The sequence below is a fragment of the Heteronotia binoei genome, chromosome 1, assembly GCF_032191835.1.
Source record: "Heteronotia binoei isolate CCM8104 ecotype False Entrance Well chromosome 1, APGP_CSIRO_Hbin_v1, whole genome shotgun sequence".
NCBI classification, from domain to species: domain Eukaryota; kingdom Metazoa; phylum Chordata; class Lepidosauria; order Squamata; family Gekkonidae; genus Heteronotia; species Heteronotia binoei.
In genome coordinates this window covers 264,258,776-264,274,495 of record NC_083223.1, presented here as the reverse complement: position 1 = coordinate 264,274,495, position 15,720 = coordinate 264,258,776, and the positions used below count along the sequence as shown (strand labels likewise).

Genomic DNA, 15,720 nt, shown 5'->3' with positions numbered 1-15,720 from the left:
CCTTCTGTTCCAGAACCCTGCTGCGAACACAGGAAAGGTGGCTCAGCTACCCCAAACCAATGGCTTTATTCGTTAATATTAAATTGCACAATAAATATCCATACAGGAGAGGCTGTACACAGTTCCTGCTATTACAGCATTTACATCACGTGTTGTCCAAGCACAAGGGCGACCCCTGCCTACTTCCACGACACAGCCGTCCCACCCCGCTTTCACGTGCAATGTTTCTTCAGAGGTGTCTTCCGTGGGGCAGGGCAGGGGGGCGAGCCAGCGACGTCCCCCAGAGCGGAGCACTGCAGCGAAGCTGTCGCTGGCCTCGCCGCCTCATTCCTCCTGCTCTTCTTCAGAGAGAACCGGATCTTTGTCCGAGAGCTGGTCAGCGTTGCTGGTGCTGGTGCCGTCGTCTTCCTCGTCCGAGCTGACGTCGCAGGCCGTGTGGAACAATGTCATCAGCTCCCTGAAGCGGTGGGCTACCTGAGAGAAGAAGCACAGAGGGCTATAAGTCAGAAGGAGCTCGGGGGGAGATTCTGTCTGTGTTGTCTGTGGCTTTGTTGAGCTGAATTTCCCTACCGCTGATCCCCTGAAGAATCAGAATAAGCAGGAAAGTTCTGGCTGTGCAGTGCTTCCCACACCCACAGTCCCTAAAGCCCTAAATGGAACAGTGGGAATAAGGGCTGACTAAGTTGTCTATGCCCCGAAGTTCCTAGAGCTACCTTATGTCACTTCCCAGTTTTCCACGGAAGTGATGTAATAGTACACCTGCTATCATCCTCCCCCCAAGTCCCTGCCCCCAACCCTACCAGATGTCATGCGGAGGGACGGTGGCTCAGTGGTAGAGCATCTGCTTGGTAAGCAGAAGGTCCCAGGTTCAATCCCTGGCATCTTCAACTAAAAAGGTTCCAGGCAAATAGGTGTGATAAACCTCAGCTTGAGACCCTGGAGAGCCGCTGCCAGTCTGAGTAGACAGTACTGACTTTGATGGACCGTGAAGGGTCTGATTCAGTAGAAGGCAGCTTCATATGTTCATATTAGTCTGGTCCCACTCGTGCACCACCCTACTAACAGCAAAGACACTGTCATCAATTGGGGGGGGGGGATCTTGGGATATCCCATGACTAAGGAAGGAAGATTGTAGTGAATGTGAAAATAAACAGCTCAGCACAATTCTTTTCAAAGTCTCATGACTTCTCAGACATATTTTGCCTGCCTCTCAGCAATGCTTTCTGAAGAACTGAGCATCGTCTCATCCTTACTGAAACACCAGCAACTGGTCAGTGCTCTCTCTGGCCCTTGGAGTCCAGGAAACACTACATTCCTTTAAAGTGGTCAGCCAAACAGCTCCACAGACCAAAGATTAGGGAAGCAAGAAGCGCAAACGCTGTGAGCCCTGACACCTCCCTCCCCCAACAAAAGGGGGAACTCCCCTCCCTCCTCAGAACTTTCATTTCCCAGAGAGACTCACTTCCTCGGCTGTTTTGTTGTGCAGCTGCTGCGAGATGGCCCGAAACGTGTCTTGCTGAGCTCCTCGTTCTTGGCAGGTGGTCAGGATGACACGGTCAGCCTCCCTGAAAGAAAAACACCCTGGTTCTAGAGAGGGGCCAAGCTGACCCCACTGTCCTGGGCCACATTTCACAATGTGGCTCAGCTGCCCTGAGCCACTTTTGTGGGAAGGGCGGGATACAAATCATAAATAAATAAATGCCACCACCAGCATTCCCAGAACGAAACCTTCTTTGCATTTCGAAAGGCCTCTCTGCAGACTAGTTGAGAGAAACGGCAGTCTGCATCTCAAGTGACTGCTTTCTTCCCCTCTCCTTCCAAGATCCCCTGCTCTGTCACCCCCTGCTCCATCCTACCCCCTCCTTGGAATCTGCTCCTTTCTCAGTGTGTGCATGCTCCCGAATACTCAATGCAGGCAGGCAAATTTCATTGGGTGGATCTCGGTTGAGAACCAGTTCAGTGTAGGGGTTAAGTGTGCGGACTCTTATCTGGGAGAAACGGGTTTGATTCCCCACTTCTCCACTTGCAGCTGCAGGAATGGCCTTGGGTCAGCCATAGCTCTGGCAGAGGTTGTCCTTGAAAGGGCAGCTGCTGTGAGAGCCCTCTCAGCCTCACCTACCTCACAGGGTGTCTGTTGGCGGGGGGGGGGGGGAGATGGAAATAAAGGAGATTGTGAGCTGCTCTGAGATTTAGAATATAGGGCAGAATATAAATCCAGTATCATTTTCTTCATTAAGGGACTCCGCAGGGTGGGGCCACGCCTGTTGTCGGGGGAGAAGAAGGGAGGGGAAGAGACACCTGCCAGGTGGGTGCCGAATTACTTACAGCAAGGGTGTCAAACATGCAGCCCAGGGGCCAAATCAGGCCCCTGGAGGGCTCCTATCAGGCCCCTGAGCAACTGGCTCTTGTCTGCTTCCTTTTCTTTCTTTCTTTCTTTCTTGCTTTCTTCTGCATCACAGTTTGTTTTGCAAGGTTTGCTCAATTGCACAGGAGCAACAGAGCAAAACCTCAATTTTCCCCATTGGTTGAGGCTCCTCCCCCCTCCTGGTCCCCTGGGGAAGGAGGGAAAGAGCCAGAACTTCCTTTGCCCAGTTCCCTCGATCCCATGGGAGAAATACAAAGAAAGCACCTTTAAGACCAACAAGTGCTAAGATTTTAAGCATGTTTTATTTTAAGGTTTTTTTTAAAAGTCTTCAGTTGTGTTTGTGTCCCTTAAAAAGTTTATATTTCTGCTTCCTGATCTTAAATAGATACACACATGGTCCAGCCCAGCCCGGCCCATCAAGGTCTCAATTATGTCAGACCCAGCTCTCATAACAAATGAATTCGACACCCCTCTCTGAGAGGGACTTGGTGCCTTGGCACGTACCTGGTCCACAGGACAACCTTCTCCCCCGTAGAGCTGACCTTGATGTTCTTGGCGCAGACCACGGCTTCCGTTGCTCTCTGCTGTGGCTCCTCCCCCCTCGGCCTGGGCGGGCGGGGCAGAACGCGCTCTGCTCCTCCCCCTGCTTGCTGCTGCTCTTGCAAACAGTTGCTTGCGCCCGACACCCCTGCCGCCTTTGTCTTTTGATCGGAGGCCAGGGCTCGCGGGTGGCAAGCGCCGGAGGACTCGGGGCAAGCCAGCGAGCCACAGTTCGTTCCTGCTGCTGCCTTTGGCCCAGGGTTTTTGGGAGGCAGTCCCCCTGTTTCCTGTCCTTTCACATTTGCAGAAGCAGCCAGCCTCTCTCCCTCCTTTTCCCGGAGGCTAAGAGCAACGGGCTCCTCCGAGAGACGGGGCTGAAGAGCAAGTTTCTGGGGCAAACTCTTTGCTGGAGGAGAACCAGGGCCCTTCCCCTCAGGCCCCGAGACGTCTTTGTCAAGCCCACAAGCAGCTTCGGTGCTCCTCAGGCCTCGCCCTGCCTCGCCCTCCCTGCCCACAGGACAACAGCTGCCTTTGGGTCGCTGTTTAGGAGCGCCAGTCCTCTGCGCCTGGGTCAAAGAAGTTGCAGGAGTCACGGGGGGTTGTGCTGCAGGGTCGGCCGTGGGTGCCTTCTTGGGGCAAAGAGGTCCCTGCAGAGAGCGTGGCTCTACAGTCCTGCCAGTCGGGAGCGCGTCCCCCTCTAAGGAGGCCTCTTTGATTGACGGGAACTTTCCATCCACACGGGAACCTGTAAAGGGAAGGCAGTTTCAGAGAGTAGCCGTTTTGATCATAAGAACATAAGAGAAGCCATGTTGGATCAGGCCAATGGCCCATCCAGTCCAACACTCTGCGTCACACAGTGGCCATAAGAACATAAGAGAAGCCATGTTGGATCAGGCCAATGGCCCATCCAGTCCAACACTCTGTGTCACACAGTGGCCAAAAACCCAGGTGCCATCAGGAGGTCCATCAGTGGGGCCAGGACACTAGAAGCCCTCCCACTGTGCTCCCCCCCCAGCACCAAGAATAGTGAGCATCACACGCACGCACGCACACACACTGCGCCTGAATGGCTAGATTGGAATCCAGCAGCACCCTGGAGGCCAACACTGTTCTTGAGGTGTCAGCTTTTGAGAGCCAATGTTCCCTTCCCCAGATACAAGTGGGAATGGAGACGACGATATTAGATTTATACCCCGCCCTTCGCTCTGAATCTCAGAGCGGCTCACAATCCCTTTTACCTCCCCCCCCACAACAGACGCCTTGTGAGGTGGGTGGGGCTGAGAGAGCTCTCCCAGAAGCTGCCTATTCAAGGACAACCTCTCTGAGAGCTATGGCCAACCCAAGGCCATTCTAGCAGGTGCGAGTGGAGGAGTGGGGAATCAAACCCGGTTCTCCCAGATAAGATTCTGCGCACTTAACCACTGCACCAAGCTGGAGACATGGCCCCTTACATCCCTCTCCCAACGGCCCCCGCTCCCTCCCCACCCTGACGGGCCAATTCAGAAGGGGGAGGGGAAAGCTCCAGTGGTGCTGCTTTTGTGGGGGGGAAAGTTTCAAACGGCAGAACCAGAAGTGCGCAGAGCCAGGACAGCCAGGACGGGGGCTGCTGAGGGCCGGAGCAGTTCAACAGGCTTGCCTGGGAAAGAGGGGGAGAGATCACATGCCCCATGATCCCTTCACCCACAGAAAGGGATACAGAGGAGACAACCCCCCCCACACACACACACACATTGCTAGTCTTTGCACAAGATCCCAGGCCGAGTGGAAAACCCCACCCATGACCTGGTTCGCTCTCACGAGGCACAGGTGTGCTCTCCGCATACACCTCAACCCACCTGCGACAGAGGCAGAGTCCGCCTTCCTGGCAGCTGCCCTCATCCTGCTCTGGGGGGCCTCCCCGTCGCCCTTGTGTTCCGGGCTCTCCTCGGCAGGCTCCTTCCCTTCTGGGCGGGGGTTGGGCTCCTGGGGGACAACGCTGTCCGGGGGCTCCGGGGCATCTTTGGCCTTGTAAGCCTTGCTGTCTCCCGCCTGCAGACCAAGAAGAGGCCCTTTAGACGCGGTTCGGCATGCCTCATAAGAATGTAAGGGAAGCCATGTTGGATCAGGCCAATGGCCCATCCAGTCCAACACTCTGTGTCACACAGTGGCCATAAGAACATGAGAGAAGCCAAGTTGGATCAGGCCAATGGCTCATCCAGTCCAACACTCTGTGTCACACAGTGGCCAAAAACCCAGGTGCCATCAGGAGGTCCATCAGTGGGGCCAGGACACTAGAAGCCCTCCCACTGTGCTCCCCCCCCCCCAACACCAAGAATAGTGAGCATCACTTGCCCTTGACAGAGAGTCCCATCTATATCTTGTGGCTAATAGCCACTGATGGACCTCTGCTCCAGATGTTTATCCAATCCCCTCTTGAAGCTGGCTATGCTTGTAGCTGTCACCACCTCCTGTGGCAGTGAATTTCACTGGGTTAAGAAATAACCCAATGAAACCCTTAGGGTTAAGAAATACTTCCTTTTATGAGTTCTAACCCAACTGCTCAGTAATTTCATTGAGTGTCCACGAATTCTTGTATTGTGAGAAAAGTCCTTCTTTCTCTACCTTCTTTATCCCATGCATAATCTTGTAAACCTCTATCATGTCACCCCTCAGCCGACGTTTCTCCAAGCTAAAGAGCCCCAAGCATTTTAGAAGACTGCAGATTTATACCCCGTCCTTCTCTCTGAATCAGAGACTGAGAGCACCTTACAATCTCCTATATCAGGGGTGGCCAATGGTAGCTCTCCAGATGTTTTTTGCCTACAACTCTCATCAGCTCCAGCCAGCATGGTCAATGGCTGGGGCTAATGGGAGTTGTAGGCAAAAAAAATCTGGAGAACTACCGTTGACCACCCCTGTCCTATATCTTCTCCCCCGACAACAGACACCCTGTGAGGTGGGTGGGGCTGAGAGGGCTCTGACAGCAGCTGCCCTTTCAAGGACAACTCCTGCGAGAGCTATGGCTGACCCAAGGCCATGCTAGCAGGTGCAAGTGGAGGAGTGGGGAATCAAACTCGGTTCTCCCAAATAAGAGTCCACACACTTAACCACTACACCAAACTGGCTCTCCAGCCAGTTTTTAACCTTTCTTCATAGGGAAAGTGTTCCAACCCTTTAATCATTCTAGTTGCCCTTTTCTGTACTTTCTCCAGTGCTCCCCCGCCTCTCCCAGCCTGCCTGCTTCTCTTCCAAGATCTGTCAAAGGCCTATCAAAGTTGAACTGTGCATCCTAAGGTGCAAACCTTTCTCTGCTGACCTGCAGTGTCTATAATAACAACATATACCGAATATAGAGCCATCGAATGCTGTAACATAATTCTCAAATGCCAATGAACAGTGAAAAAAATTATCTGTATTGTCGAACACTCCAGGTCCGTGGTTGAAGACCCAGTCAGAGACTCCCGCATATAATACAGAGTTTCCTGGACATCTACGTTGGCGGAATACAGTCATTCAACTACGATTCATACTGAAGCACCTCTTGCTTGCTGTACACAAATACATTAAAAAGCCACTGCGTGTATCACTTTTCCCAGTATGAAGTATTGACTCTTCTCGCCGGGTCCGCTGTAAGCAGGAAACAGAAGCAAGTGGAGTCTACGGTATTAAATATTTATTATTCTGACTGGTTCCATTATAAGCAGCAAGGAATAGAAGCAAATTGACCAATTATTTTTAAACGAACCCACCATGTATCCAGAAAATGTGCCCTGCTCCAACTGCTTATGTAAGAATTTCATACATGTCTGATAATATCATCCAGTTGTGCCAGCAGTGTATATTTGCACCTAGCAGTTACTCTTCTGGAAATAACTTCTTGCTGGCTGGAACGTTTGGTTGCCTTATTCAGTGCTCATGTGTCTGGAATCAACTGTTAAAAGGAGCCAGTCTGATGTGGTGGTTAAGTGTGCAGATTCTTATCTGGGAGAACCGGGTTTGATTCCCCACTCCTCCACTTGCAGCTGCTGGAATGGCCTTGGGTCAGCCATAGCTCTGGCAGAGGTTGTCCTTGAAAGGGCAGCTGCTGTGAGAGCCCTCTCCAGCCCCACCCACCTCACAGGGTGTCTGTTGTGAGGGAGGAAGATAAAGGAGATTGTGAGCCGCTCTGAGATTTGGAGTGGAGGGTGGGATATAAATCCAATATCTTTTTTTTTTTAAAGTGACATACACTTGTCTTTTTAATGAATTTTTTGTATAGCAAGTGAGAGATGCTTCAGTATGAATCATAGCTGAATGACTGTATAGCACCAATGTTTATGAAACTGTGTGTTATGTGAAGTCTCTAACTGGGTATTCAAGCAAGTTTCACAATACAAATAACCTTTTTCCCCTGCTTTTGAGAATTAGGTTACAGACAGCATTTCATAGTTCTGTATTCGGTATAGGCTGGGTAACTTCTCTGAGTGCTGTTGAGCTATCTGTTTTTAAAATGTTTTTATTGTATTTTATTGTTTTATCACATGCTGTACTCCACTCTGAGCCCTACAGGGAATGGGCGGAATAGAAATATGCTAAAATAAATAAAAAGAAATAAATATTGCTATTTTTGGCTCGACAGCACCGGATATGCCTTTGTGTGAGTTCCAGTTATGGCCTGCAGTGTCTAGCACTATTGATTTCAGGGGCCTCAACCAGTTCCTCTGGAGGGCCAACAACAGGGCACAGAGGCCGAGGCCTTCCTCTGATAAGAACATCAGAAGAGCCCTGCTGGATCAGACCAGTGAGGGTCCATCCAGTCCAGCCTCCTGTCTCACACAGTGGCCTCAACCAGTTCCCCTGGAGGGCCAACAACAGGGCAGAGAGGCTGAGGCCTTCCCCTCTTAAGAACATTAGAAGAGCCCTGCTGGATCAGACCAGTGAGGGTCCATCTAGTCCAGCATCCTGCCTCACACAGGGGCCTCAACCAGTTCCTCTGGAGGGCCAACAACAGGGCACAGAGGCCGAGGCCTTCCCCTCATAAGAACATCAGAAGAGCCCTGCTGGATCAAACCAGTGAGGGTCCATCTAGTCCAGCCTCCTGCCTCACACAGTGGCCTCAACCAGTTCCCCTGGAGGGCCAACAACAGGGCAGAGAGGCTGAGGCCTTCCCCTCTTAAGAACATTAGAAGAGCCCTGCTGGATCAGACCAGTGAGGGTCCATCCAGTCCAGCATCCGGTCTCACACAGTGGCCTCAACCAGTTCCTCTGGAGGGCCAATGACAGAGCCTAGAGGCCAAGGCCTTCCCCTGATGTTACCTTCTGGCTCTGGGATTCAGGGGTTTAGTGCCTCTGAATGTGGAGGTTCCCCCAGTCGCCATGCCTAGAAGTCACTGAGGCTTATCAGTGTGCTTGTCTTGCGTGCGCCACCACTGTCTTTTCAGACATGCGAAACTGAGCTGGGAGTGACACTAAAAAGCCACCCTGTGTATCCTTGCAAACCCCTGAAATAGTCAACAGAGCTTAACTGCAGTGGCGAAAAAGACGGGCGGCCTGCTTCCCTCTGACTGCTCACTCACCTTGTTGCTGCAGTGGCTGCAGCCTTTCCGCTTGCTCCTCTTCAACCTGGCGTCGCTGTTCCCCTCGTGGCAGCCGCAAGAGCACTCCTTGGCCCCCTCTGCCCACTCCGCCTCCTGAAAGGGCAGGCAGAAGCAGAGGTGAGCAGCATATCTATGCCGGGTGGGAGATGCTGCCATCTTGTGGAGAGACTCTCATCTGCACCTTAAAAGTGCGCAAAATGAGGGGGGTTTCAAAGATAGCTGTCAAGAGGAGCTCCGTGGAATCCTCTATGTAAAAAAACGCCTTGGCCAAATCCAAACATTGGTCCAGCTGCAAGGGGGTGAAGCCAGGGCTTTTTTTTTAGTAGGAACGCAGTTACGTGTGGCTTGGTGTCAGGGGGTGTGGCCTAATATGCAAATGAGTTCCTGCTGGGCTTTCCCCACAAAAAGTCGTGCACAGAACAATGGTGCAGCCAGGGGTTTTGGCCTAATATGCTAATAGAAGAAGAAGAAGATGAAGATATTGGATTTATATCCCGCCCTCCACTCCGAAGAGTCTCAGAGCGGCTCACAATCTCCTTTACCTTCCTCCCCCACAACAGACACCCTGTGAGGTGGGTGGGGCTGAGAGGGCTCTCACAGCAGCTGCCCTTTCAAGGACAACCTCTGCCAGAGCTATGGCTGACCCAAGGCCATGCCAGCAGGTGCAAGTGGAGGAGTGGGGAATCAAACCCGGTTCTCCCAGATAAGAGTCCGCACACTTAACCACTACACCAAACTGGCTCTGCTGGGCTTTTCCCACAAAAAAAGTCCCACACAAAACAATGATGCAGCCAGGGGGTGTGGCCTAATATGCAAATGAATTCCTGCTGGGCTTTTTCTACCAAAAAAAGGCCCAGGTGAAGGTATCAACTGAGAGAGAATGCAGACTCCATCTAGCTGAGCAAGCAAAGGAAGACGGAAACAAATCTCTCCTTCTATGGCCCCTAATTCTGGACACAGAGACTGCCTTCAGCTTCCACACTGAACAGTGATGTACTGACCCGGCTTGCGTGAACTGGGAATCCCTGTAACCTGAATCCCAGCACTATAACCCTAACTTTGCTCTCTCTTGCTCTGTACTGTAAGGCTGTACTGGCAGCGCGGGAAGGGAGCAGAGGGAGTGGGGCCCCCTATTAGGCTGAGGGGGGGTAGATTTGTGTGTTAGAACTGACCGGTCAAATACTTTCTGCCATCTCTTAAGTAATTTATACATCACTGGGTGCTTCTCTGTAGATGGTGCTAGTGAATCTCACTAAAACCATGCAATGCCCTCCCCCCCCCCCCAAAAAAATTCCAAACAGCCAATCAAATCTCCAAGAGCCAATCAGAAGCCTTGCCGGGCAAAAGCCCCATCTGGCCCTGCCCACTTTCGGAAAACACTTGGTGGGCACCAGGGAAGGGGCTGCCGGCTGCCATGGGCATCGCATTGGGGACCCCTACCTTACTTCACAGCCTGCTCCAAGGCCTTGGTTCTATTATTCACTTTGCTTCTTTCCCGCCTTTTCTTCCCACGGGGGACTCAAAATGGCTGACATCGTTTCCCTGCATTTCACCCTCCCAGCGACCCTGTGAAGCGGAGGAGGCTGTGACTGGCCCAAGGTCACCCAGCGAGCTTCCATGGCGGAGCGGGGATTCAAACCTGGGTCTCTCCCATCCTAGTCCGACACTCTTAACGACAAAATCACACTGGTTCTGGGTGGCAGACCCACACCATCAACGATGGGCCAGCGTACATGAGAGACCACTTCCCTAGTACACTATTGCAACAAGAAATGCCACGCCATGGTTGCAATGCTCTTCTCGCTCTGCAGTTCCCATTTCTGCGGGTGCATTAAAACACCCAGCCTGGGGACATGTCAGGTTCTACTACGGACAAAACAGAGGTAGGCCAAATTGTGGCTCAGGAGCTGAATTTCGTGGCTCTCAAACCCCTCACTGCCCCACAGGCCAGCTTGAAGAAGGCATTTTTCTCCTTAAATCACTTCTCTGAGCCAAGCCAGCCAGCAGCTTGGAAAATGCATTCCAAGTTGCTTTCTTTTCACCTCTCTCCCCTCCCTCTCCCCATCTATTTTCCTTCCTTCCCTCCCTCCCTCCCTGTTTATTCTATGTGACTCTTACGTTAAACAAGTTTGGCCTTGGACATAACCCTAATATTCTTTGGGCGCATGTCCCTGGTGTGTGAAAAGAGGGCCACAAACTCCCCAGCCTGTATTCATGACCTTAAGGCCTAGAAACTTAATTTTTAAAACATTTAAATGGGATTTGTTTTTTTAAGGCCTTGATTGGCGAGCCAAGTTCCGAGCGGGGTGAGGCTCTAGTCACCTTGTCTGCGTTCTGGCCTCCCAGCTCCTTCCGCTTCTTGTTTTTGGAGGAGGCGTGGATTTTGGGGGGTTCCTCCTCCTCTTCCATATCGGGCAAGGACACTTCTTCAAAGCCATCGAACTAGGAGAAGCGCAGGAGCTGCGTTAACGCACAGCCCTTCGGGGTCCGGCCGCGCAAACTCTCCCACGCAACTGATCTGCTTGCAGGGTGTGTGTGTGTCCCTGCTGCTCAAATCCACCCGCTGGAGGACTGAACGCTGGAGATGTTTCGTCCTGCCCAAGGGATTTCTACGGCCACATCAGGCTAACCTCCCCTGCTAGCTTGCGGGGGGGAGGGGGCGGCAGCAACAAAAAGGATCCTACCTCGTACTCTTTCTCCTCCGTCCAGCAGACCTCCTCGAAGTCTCCCATGCGGCTGGCCGAGGGCCGCAGGTGATCGAAGAAGACAGAGAATTCGTCCTGCAGGTGGTCGTGCCCTTTCAGCAGCTGCCACATCTGGGTCTTCAGCTGGGTGTTGGGGGGGGGGGGAAGAAAAAATATCTATCAGTAGCAATTAGCCCTGGCGATTTAAGGGAACTTCCACGTTCGGAGACAGTCGACTTCTGCATCCCAGCGTCAGGAGGCAACATCAGGGGAAGGCCTCTGCCCTGTTGTTGGCCCTCCAGAGGAACTGGTTGTGGCCACTGTGTGAGGTGGGAGGCTGGACTAGAGGGACCCTCACTGGTCTGATCCAGCAGGGCTCTTCTGATGTTCTTATGAGGGGAAGGCCTCAGCCTCTCTGCCCTGTTGTTGGCCCTCCGGAGGAACGGGCTGAGGCCACTGTGTGAGGCAGGATGCTGGACTAGAGGGACCCTCACTGGTCTGATCCAGCAGGGCTCTTCTGATGTTCTTATGAGGGGAAAGCCTCGGTCTCTCTGCCCTGTTGTTGGCCCTCCAGAGGAACTGGTTGAGGTCACTGTGTGAGACAGGAGGCTGGATTAGATGAACCCTCACTGGTCTGATCCAGCAGGGCACTTCTGATGTTCTTATGACGGGAAGGCATCAGCCTCTCTGCCCTGTTGTTGTCCCTCCAGAGGAACTGATTGAGGCTACTGTGTGAGACAGGAGGCTGGACTAGATGGACCCTCACTGGTCTGATCCAGCAGGGCTCTTCTGATGTTCTTCTGAGGGGAAGGCCTCGGCCTCTCTGCCCTGTTGTTGGCCCTCCAGAGGAACTGATTGAGGCCACTGTGTGAGACAGGAGGCTGGACTAGATGGACCCTCACTGGTCTGATCCAGCAGGGCTCTTCTGATGTTCTTATAAGGGGAAGGCCTTGAACTCTCTACCCTGTTGTTGGCCCTCCAGAGGAACTGACTGAGGCCACTGTGTGAGGCAGGATGCTGGACTAGATGGACCCTCACTGGTCTGATCCAGCAGGGCTCTTCTGATGTTCTTCTGAGGGGAAGGCCTCGGCCTCTCTGCCCTGTTGTTGGCCCTCCAGAGGAACTGATTGAGGCCACTGTGTGAGACAGGAGGCTGGACTAGATGGACCCTCACTGGTCTGATCCAGCAGGGCTCTTCTGATGTTCTTATAAGGGGAAGGCCTTGACCTCTCTGCCCTGTTGTTGGCCCTCCTGAGGAACTGGTTGGGGCCACTGTGTGAGACCAGATACTGGATTAGACGGACCACTGGTCTGACCTGTCTTCTTCTTAGGCCCTCATAAAAGGTTTATGTACTTGGTCAGATGAACGTCTTTTTTCATTCTTCCATAAAGCGATGTCCCCGTTCAACTCAAGCACCCACCAGGGCCCAGGACCTAGTGCCCGAAAGGGCCGCCCCCCCCCCCCCCCCCGTGGAGCAGAGCAGGCCAAGGTGACCTCTGCTCATCGGCCTCACCTCCACGATCTCCTGGGGCAGACACTCGGCACAGCTCTGCAGCACCTTGATGATCTTCTGGTGGTGGGAAGGGTTTTCGGCAAAGCAGATCTCCAGCTGCCGCAGGAACTTCCGGCTCTTTTCAAACGCCTGCTGCTCTTCGAACTGCCCGAGAAGAAAGCGGGAGAGGGTCAGCCTTGGGCAGGCCTGGGGCTGAAGTTTCCAGTGGCCCAGGGCAAAATCCCCCCCCCTGCCCCCCTCTCCTTTTTAACAAACTTCCGTGCCATAGCACGCGCAACCCAATGACGTTATCAGGCTGTGTGCGGGCCCCTCTATTCTTGGCCCTCTTCCGTCCTCCCCCCCTTCCCTTCGTGGTGCTGCTTTGCAGCGCCGCACTCCATTGGCCACCCCCCCCCAGCTGATCCTTACCAGCAAGCCAAGCCGCACTCCCTTCCACCACCACCGAGGCTGGTCCCCCATCCTTACCAGCTCCAATGTGGCTGCGCACGGCTTCTACACGGGAGGAGAGTTCACTCCTCCTCCTTCCTGGAACCAAAAGTGATGGGGAGCGAACTCTCCTATCGCGGGACCTTCATAGGTTTAGAAGCATCGCGCAGCCACACTGAAGCTGGTAAGGACCAGCCTAGGCTCGGGGGGGGGGGGGCGCAGCGGCAACCTCAGCCGATCCTGCCAGAGGGAGGGAGGAGCCCCTATGGGAGCCAGCGCCCTAGGCCGTTGCCTAGTTCGCAGACTCCCACGCGCCGGCCCTGGCCATGGGTGCACAACCACACCAACTGTCTGGCACCACTTATCTGCGGCTGCGATTGGGGAGTGGGGAGGAGGGGAAATCACAGAGGTGCCTCCATGCCTTTAAAAAAAAAGCTCGTGGGCATTCAATGAAATTGCTGAGCCGTCGGGTTGGAATGGAGAAAAGGAAGTCCTTCTTCACCCAAAGGGGGATTAACATGTGGAATTCAGTGCCACAGGAGGTGGTGGCAGTGGCTACAAGCACAGACGGTACTTCAAGAGGGGACTGGATCAACATATGGAGCAGAGGTCCATCAGTGCTCTTAGCCACAGTGTACTGTTGGATCTCTCTGTCTGGGCAAGTGATGCTCTGTATTCTTGGTGCTTGGAGGAGCCACTGTGGGAGAGCTTCTAGTGTCCTGGCCCCACTGGTGGACCTCCTGATGGCACTTGGGGGTTTTTGGCCACTGTGTGACACAGAGCGTTGGAATGGATGGGCCATTGGCCTGATCCAGCATGGCTTCTCTGATGTTCTTATGTTTGGGGCAAGTGATGCTCTGTATTCTTGGTGCCCCAAGTGCCATCAGGAGGTCCACCAGTGGGGCTAGAAGCCCTTCCACTGCACCCCCCCCCCCCAGCACAAGAATACAGAGCATCACTTGCCCCAGACAGAGAGTTCCAACAATACGCTGTGGCTAATAGCCACTGATGGGCCTCTGCTCCATATGTTGATCCAGTCCTCTATTGAAGCTGTCTATGCTTGTAGCCGCCACCACCTCCTGGGTGAAGAAGGACTTCCTTTTATACATTCTAACACAACTGCATAACGATCAGATGCTGCATCCCTGAGATATAACACGCTGAGCTCTGAAGATCTCTCATTTCTTCCATAATCTGAGAACAGTTTTGTGCGTGTACACCAACACAGGAAGCTACCATCAACTGAATCGGACCCAGAGTCCATCGAGTTTAGTGTTGCGTGCTCAGACTGGCCGTGGCTCTCCAGAGGTCTGTCACATCACCTCCTGCCTGGTCCCTTTTTAGTGGAGATGCCAGGGATTGAACTGGGGACCTTCCGCCTGGCAAGCAGATGCTCTGCCACTGAGCCACGGCTCTCTCCCCACTCCAACCCCGCCACTGGGGCTTATAATGCCACGGCGCTATCAAGGTCCAGAAAAAGATATCATTTCAGAGCTTGCATCTTATATCCCACCTTGAATCTCTCTGCTCCAGACCAACATAGCTACCTGCTGACACTGTCCTAGAGCAGCTGCATGCGCACAAGTGAGATAGGAGGGAGGAGGAGGAAGAAAAAGATGAGGAAGAACAGAAGAGGAGGAGGAGGAAGAAAAGGAAGACGAGGAAGAGAAAAAAGAGGAGGAGAAAGCTACTAACTTGCTGGATCATGGGAATGCTGTAGACATTATCTTGATTACAGTAAGATATTGGATTTATATCCCGCCCTCCACTCGGAAGAGTCTCAGAGCGGCTCACAATCTCCTTTACCTTCCTCCCCCACAACAGACACCCTGTGAGGTGGGTGGGGCTGGGGAGGGCTCTCACAGCAGCTGCCCTTTCAAGGACAACCTCCGCCAGAGCTATGGCTAACCCGAGGCCATGCTAGCAGGTGCAAGTGGAGGAGTGGGGAATCAAACCCAGTTCTCTCAGATAAGAGTTCGCACACTTAACCACTACACCAAACTGGCTCTCCAAATATGGTGAGGGGTGTGGAGACCAAGTCCTATGAGGAAAGGTTGAAGGAGCTGGGGATGTTTAGCCTGGAGAGGAGGCGGCTGAGAGGTGATATGATCACCATCTTTGAGTACTTGAAGGGCTGTCCTATACAGGATGGTGCAGAATTGTTTTCTGTGGCCCCAGAAGGTTGGACTAGAATGGGTTGAAATCAAATCAAAAGACTTTCTGGTTAAACATTAAGAAGAACTACCTGACGGTCAGAGTGATTCCTCAGTGGAACAGGCTCTCCCTCCTTGGATGTTTTAAACAGAGGCTAGATGGCCATCTGACAGCAATGCTGATTTGTGGATTAGGCAGATTGTGAGAAGGAGGGCAGGAAGGGTTGCATCAGTGCTGAGTGCTCGTGGCCCTTTCTTACACACCCAGGGAAAAGCTGATTGGGTCAGTCAGCAATTTTTCTCCAGGCCAGTTTGGTCAAGGATCCTGGAGGTTTTTGCCATCTTCTGTGTACGGAGCAGGGGTCGCTGGGAATATATGCGTTGGGGGGGAAGTATTCGTGAAACTCCTACCTTGCCAGGGGGTTGGACTAGTCAGGGGTGGCCAACGGTAGCTCTCTGGATGTTTTTTTTTGCCTACAACTC

General features: G+C 53.0%; 1 protein-coding gene across 1 annotated transcript in view; it reads right to left on the bottom strand.

Annotated features, from left to right (window-relative positions):
* Nucleotides 1-47: 47 nt before the first annotated feature.
* LOC132581383 (GON-4-like protein) overlaps nucleotides 48-15,720 on the bottom strand; it is an 87,334-nt gene continuing 71,661 nt past the window's right edge. The window contains exons 22-29 of the mRNA XM_060252653.1: nucleotides 12,659-12,802; nucleotides 11,145-11,288; nucleotides 10,783-10,902; nucleotides 8,440-8,553; nucleotides 4,741-4,933; nucleotides 2,870-3,650; nucleotides 1,463-1,565; nucleotides 48-474 (exon numbers count right to left, since the gene is read on the bottom strand). Of these exons, the coding sequence (XP_060108636.1) occupies nucleotides 325-474; nucleotides 1,463-1,565; nucleotides 2,870-3,650; nucleotides 4,741-4,933; nucleotides 8,440-8,553; nucleotides 10,783-10,902; nucleotides 11,145-11,288; nucleotides 12,659-12,802 (1,749 nt within the window). The 3' untranslated portion in view covers nucleotides 48-324. The remainder of the gene's footprint in view (nucleotides 475-1,462; nucleotides 1,566-2,869; nucleotides 3,651-4,740; nucleotides 4,934-8,439; nucleotides 8,554-10,782; nucleotides 10,903-11,144; nucleotides 11,289-12,658; nucleotides 12,803-15,720) is intronic.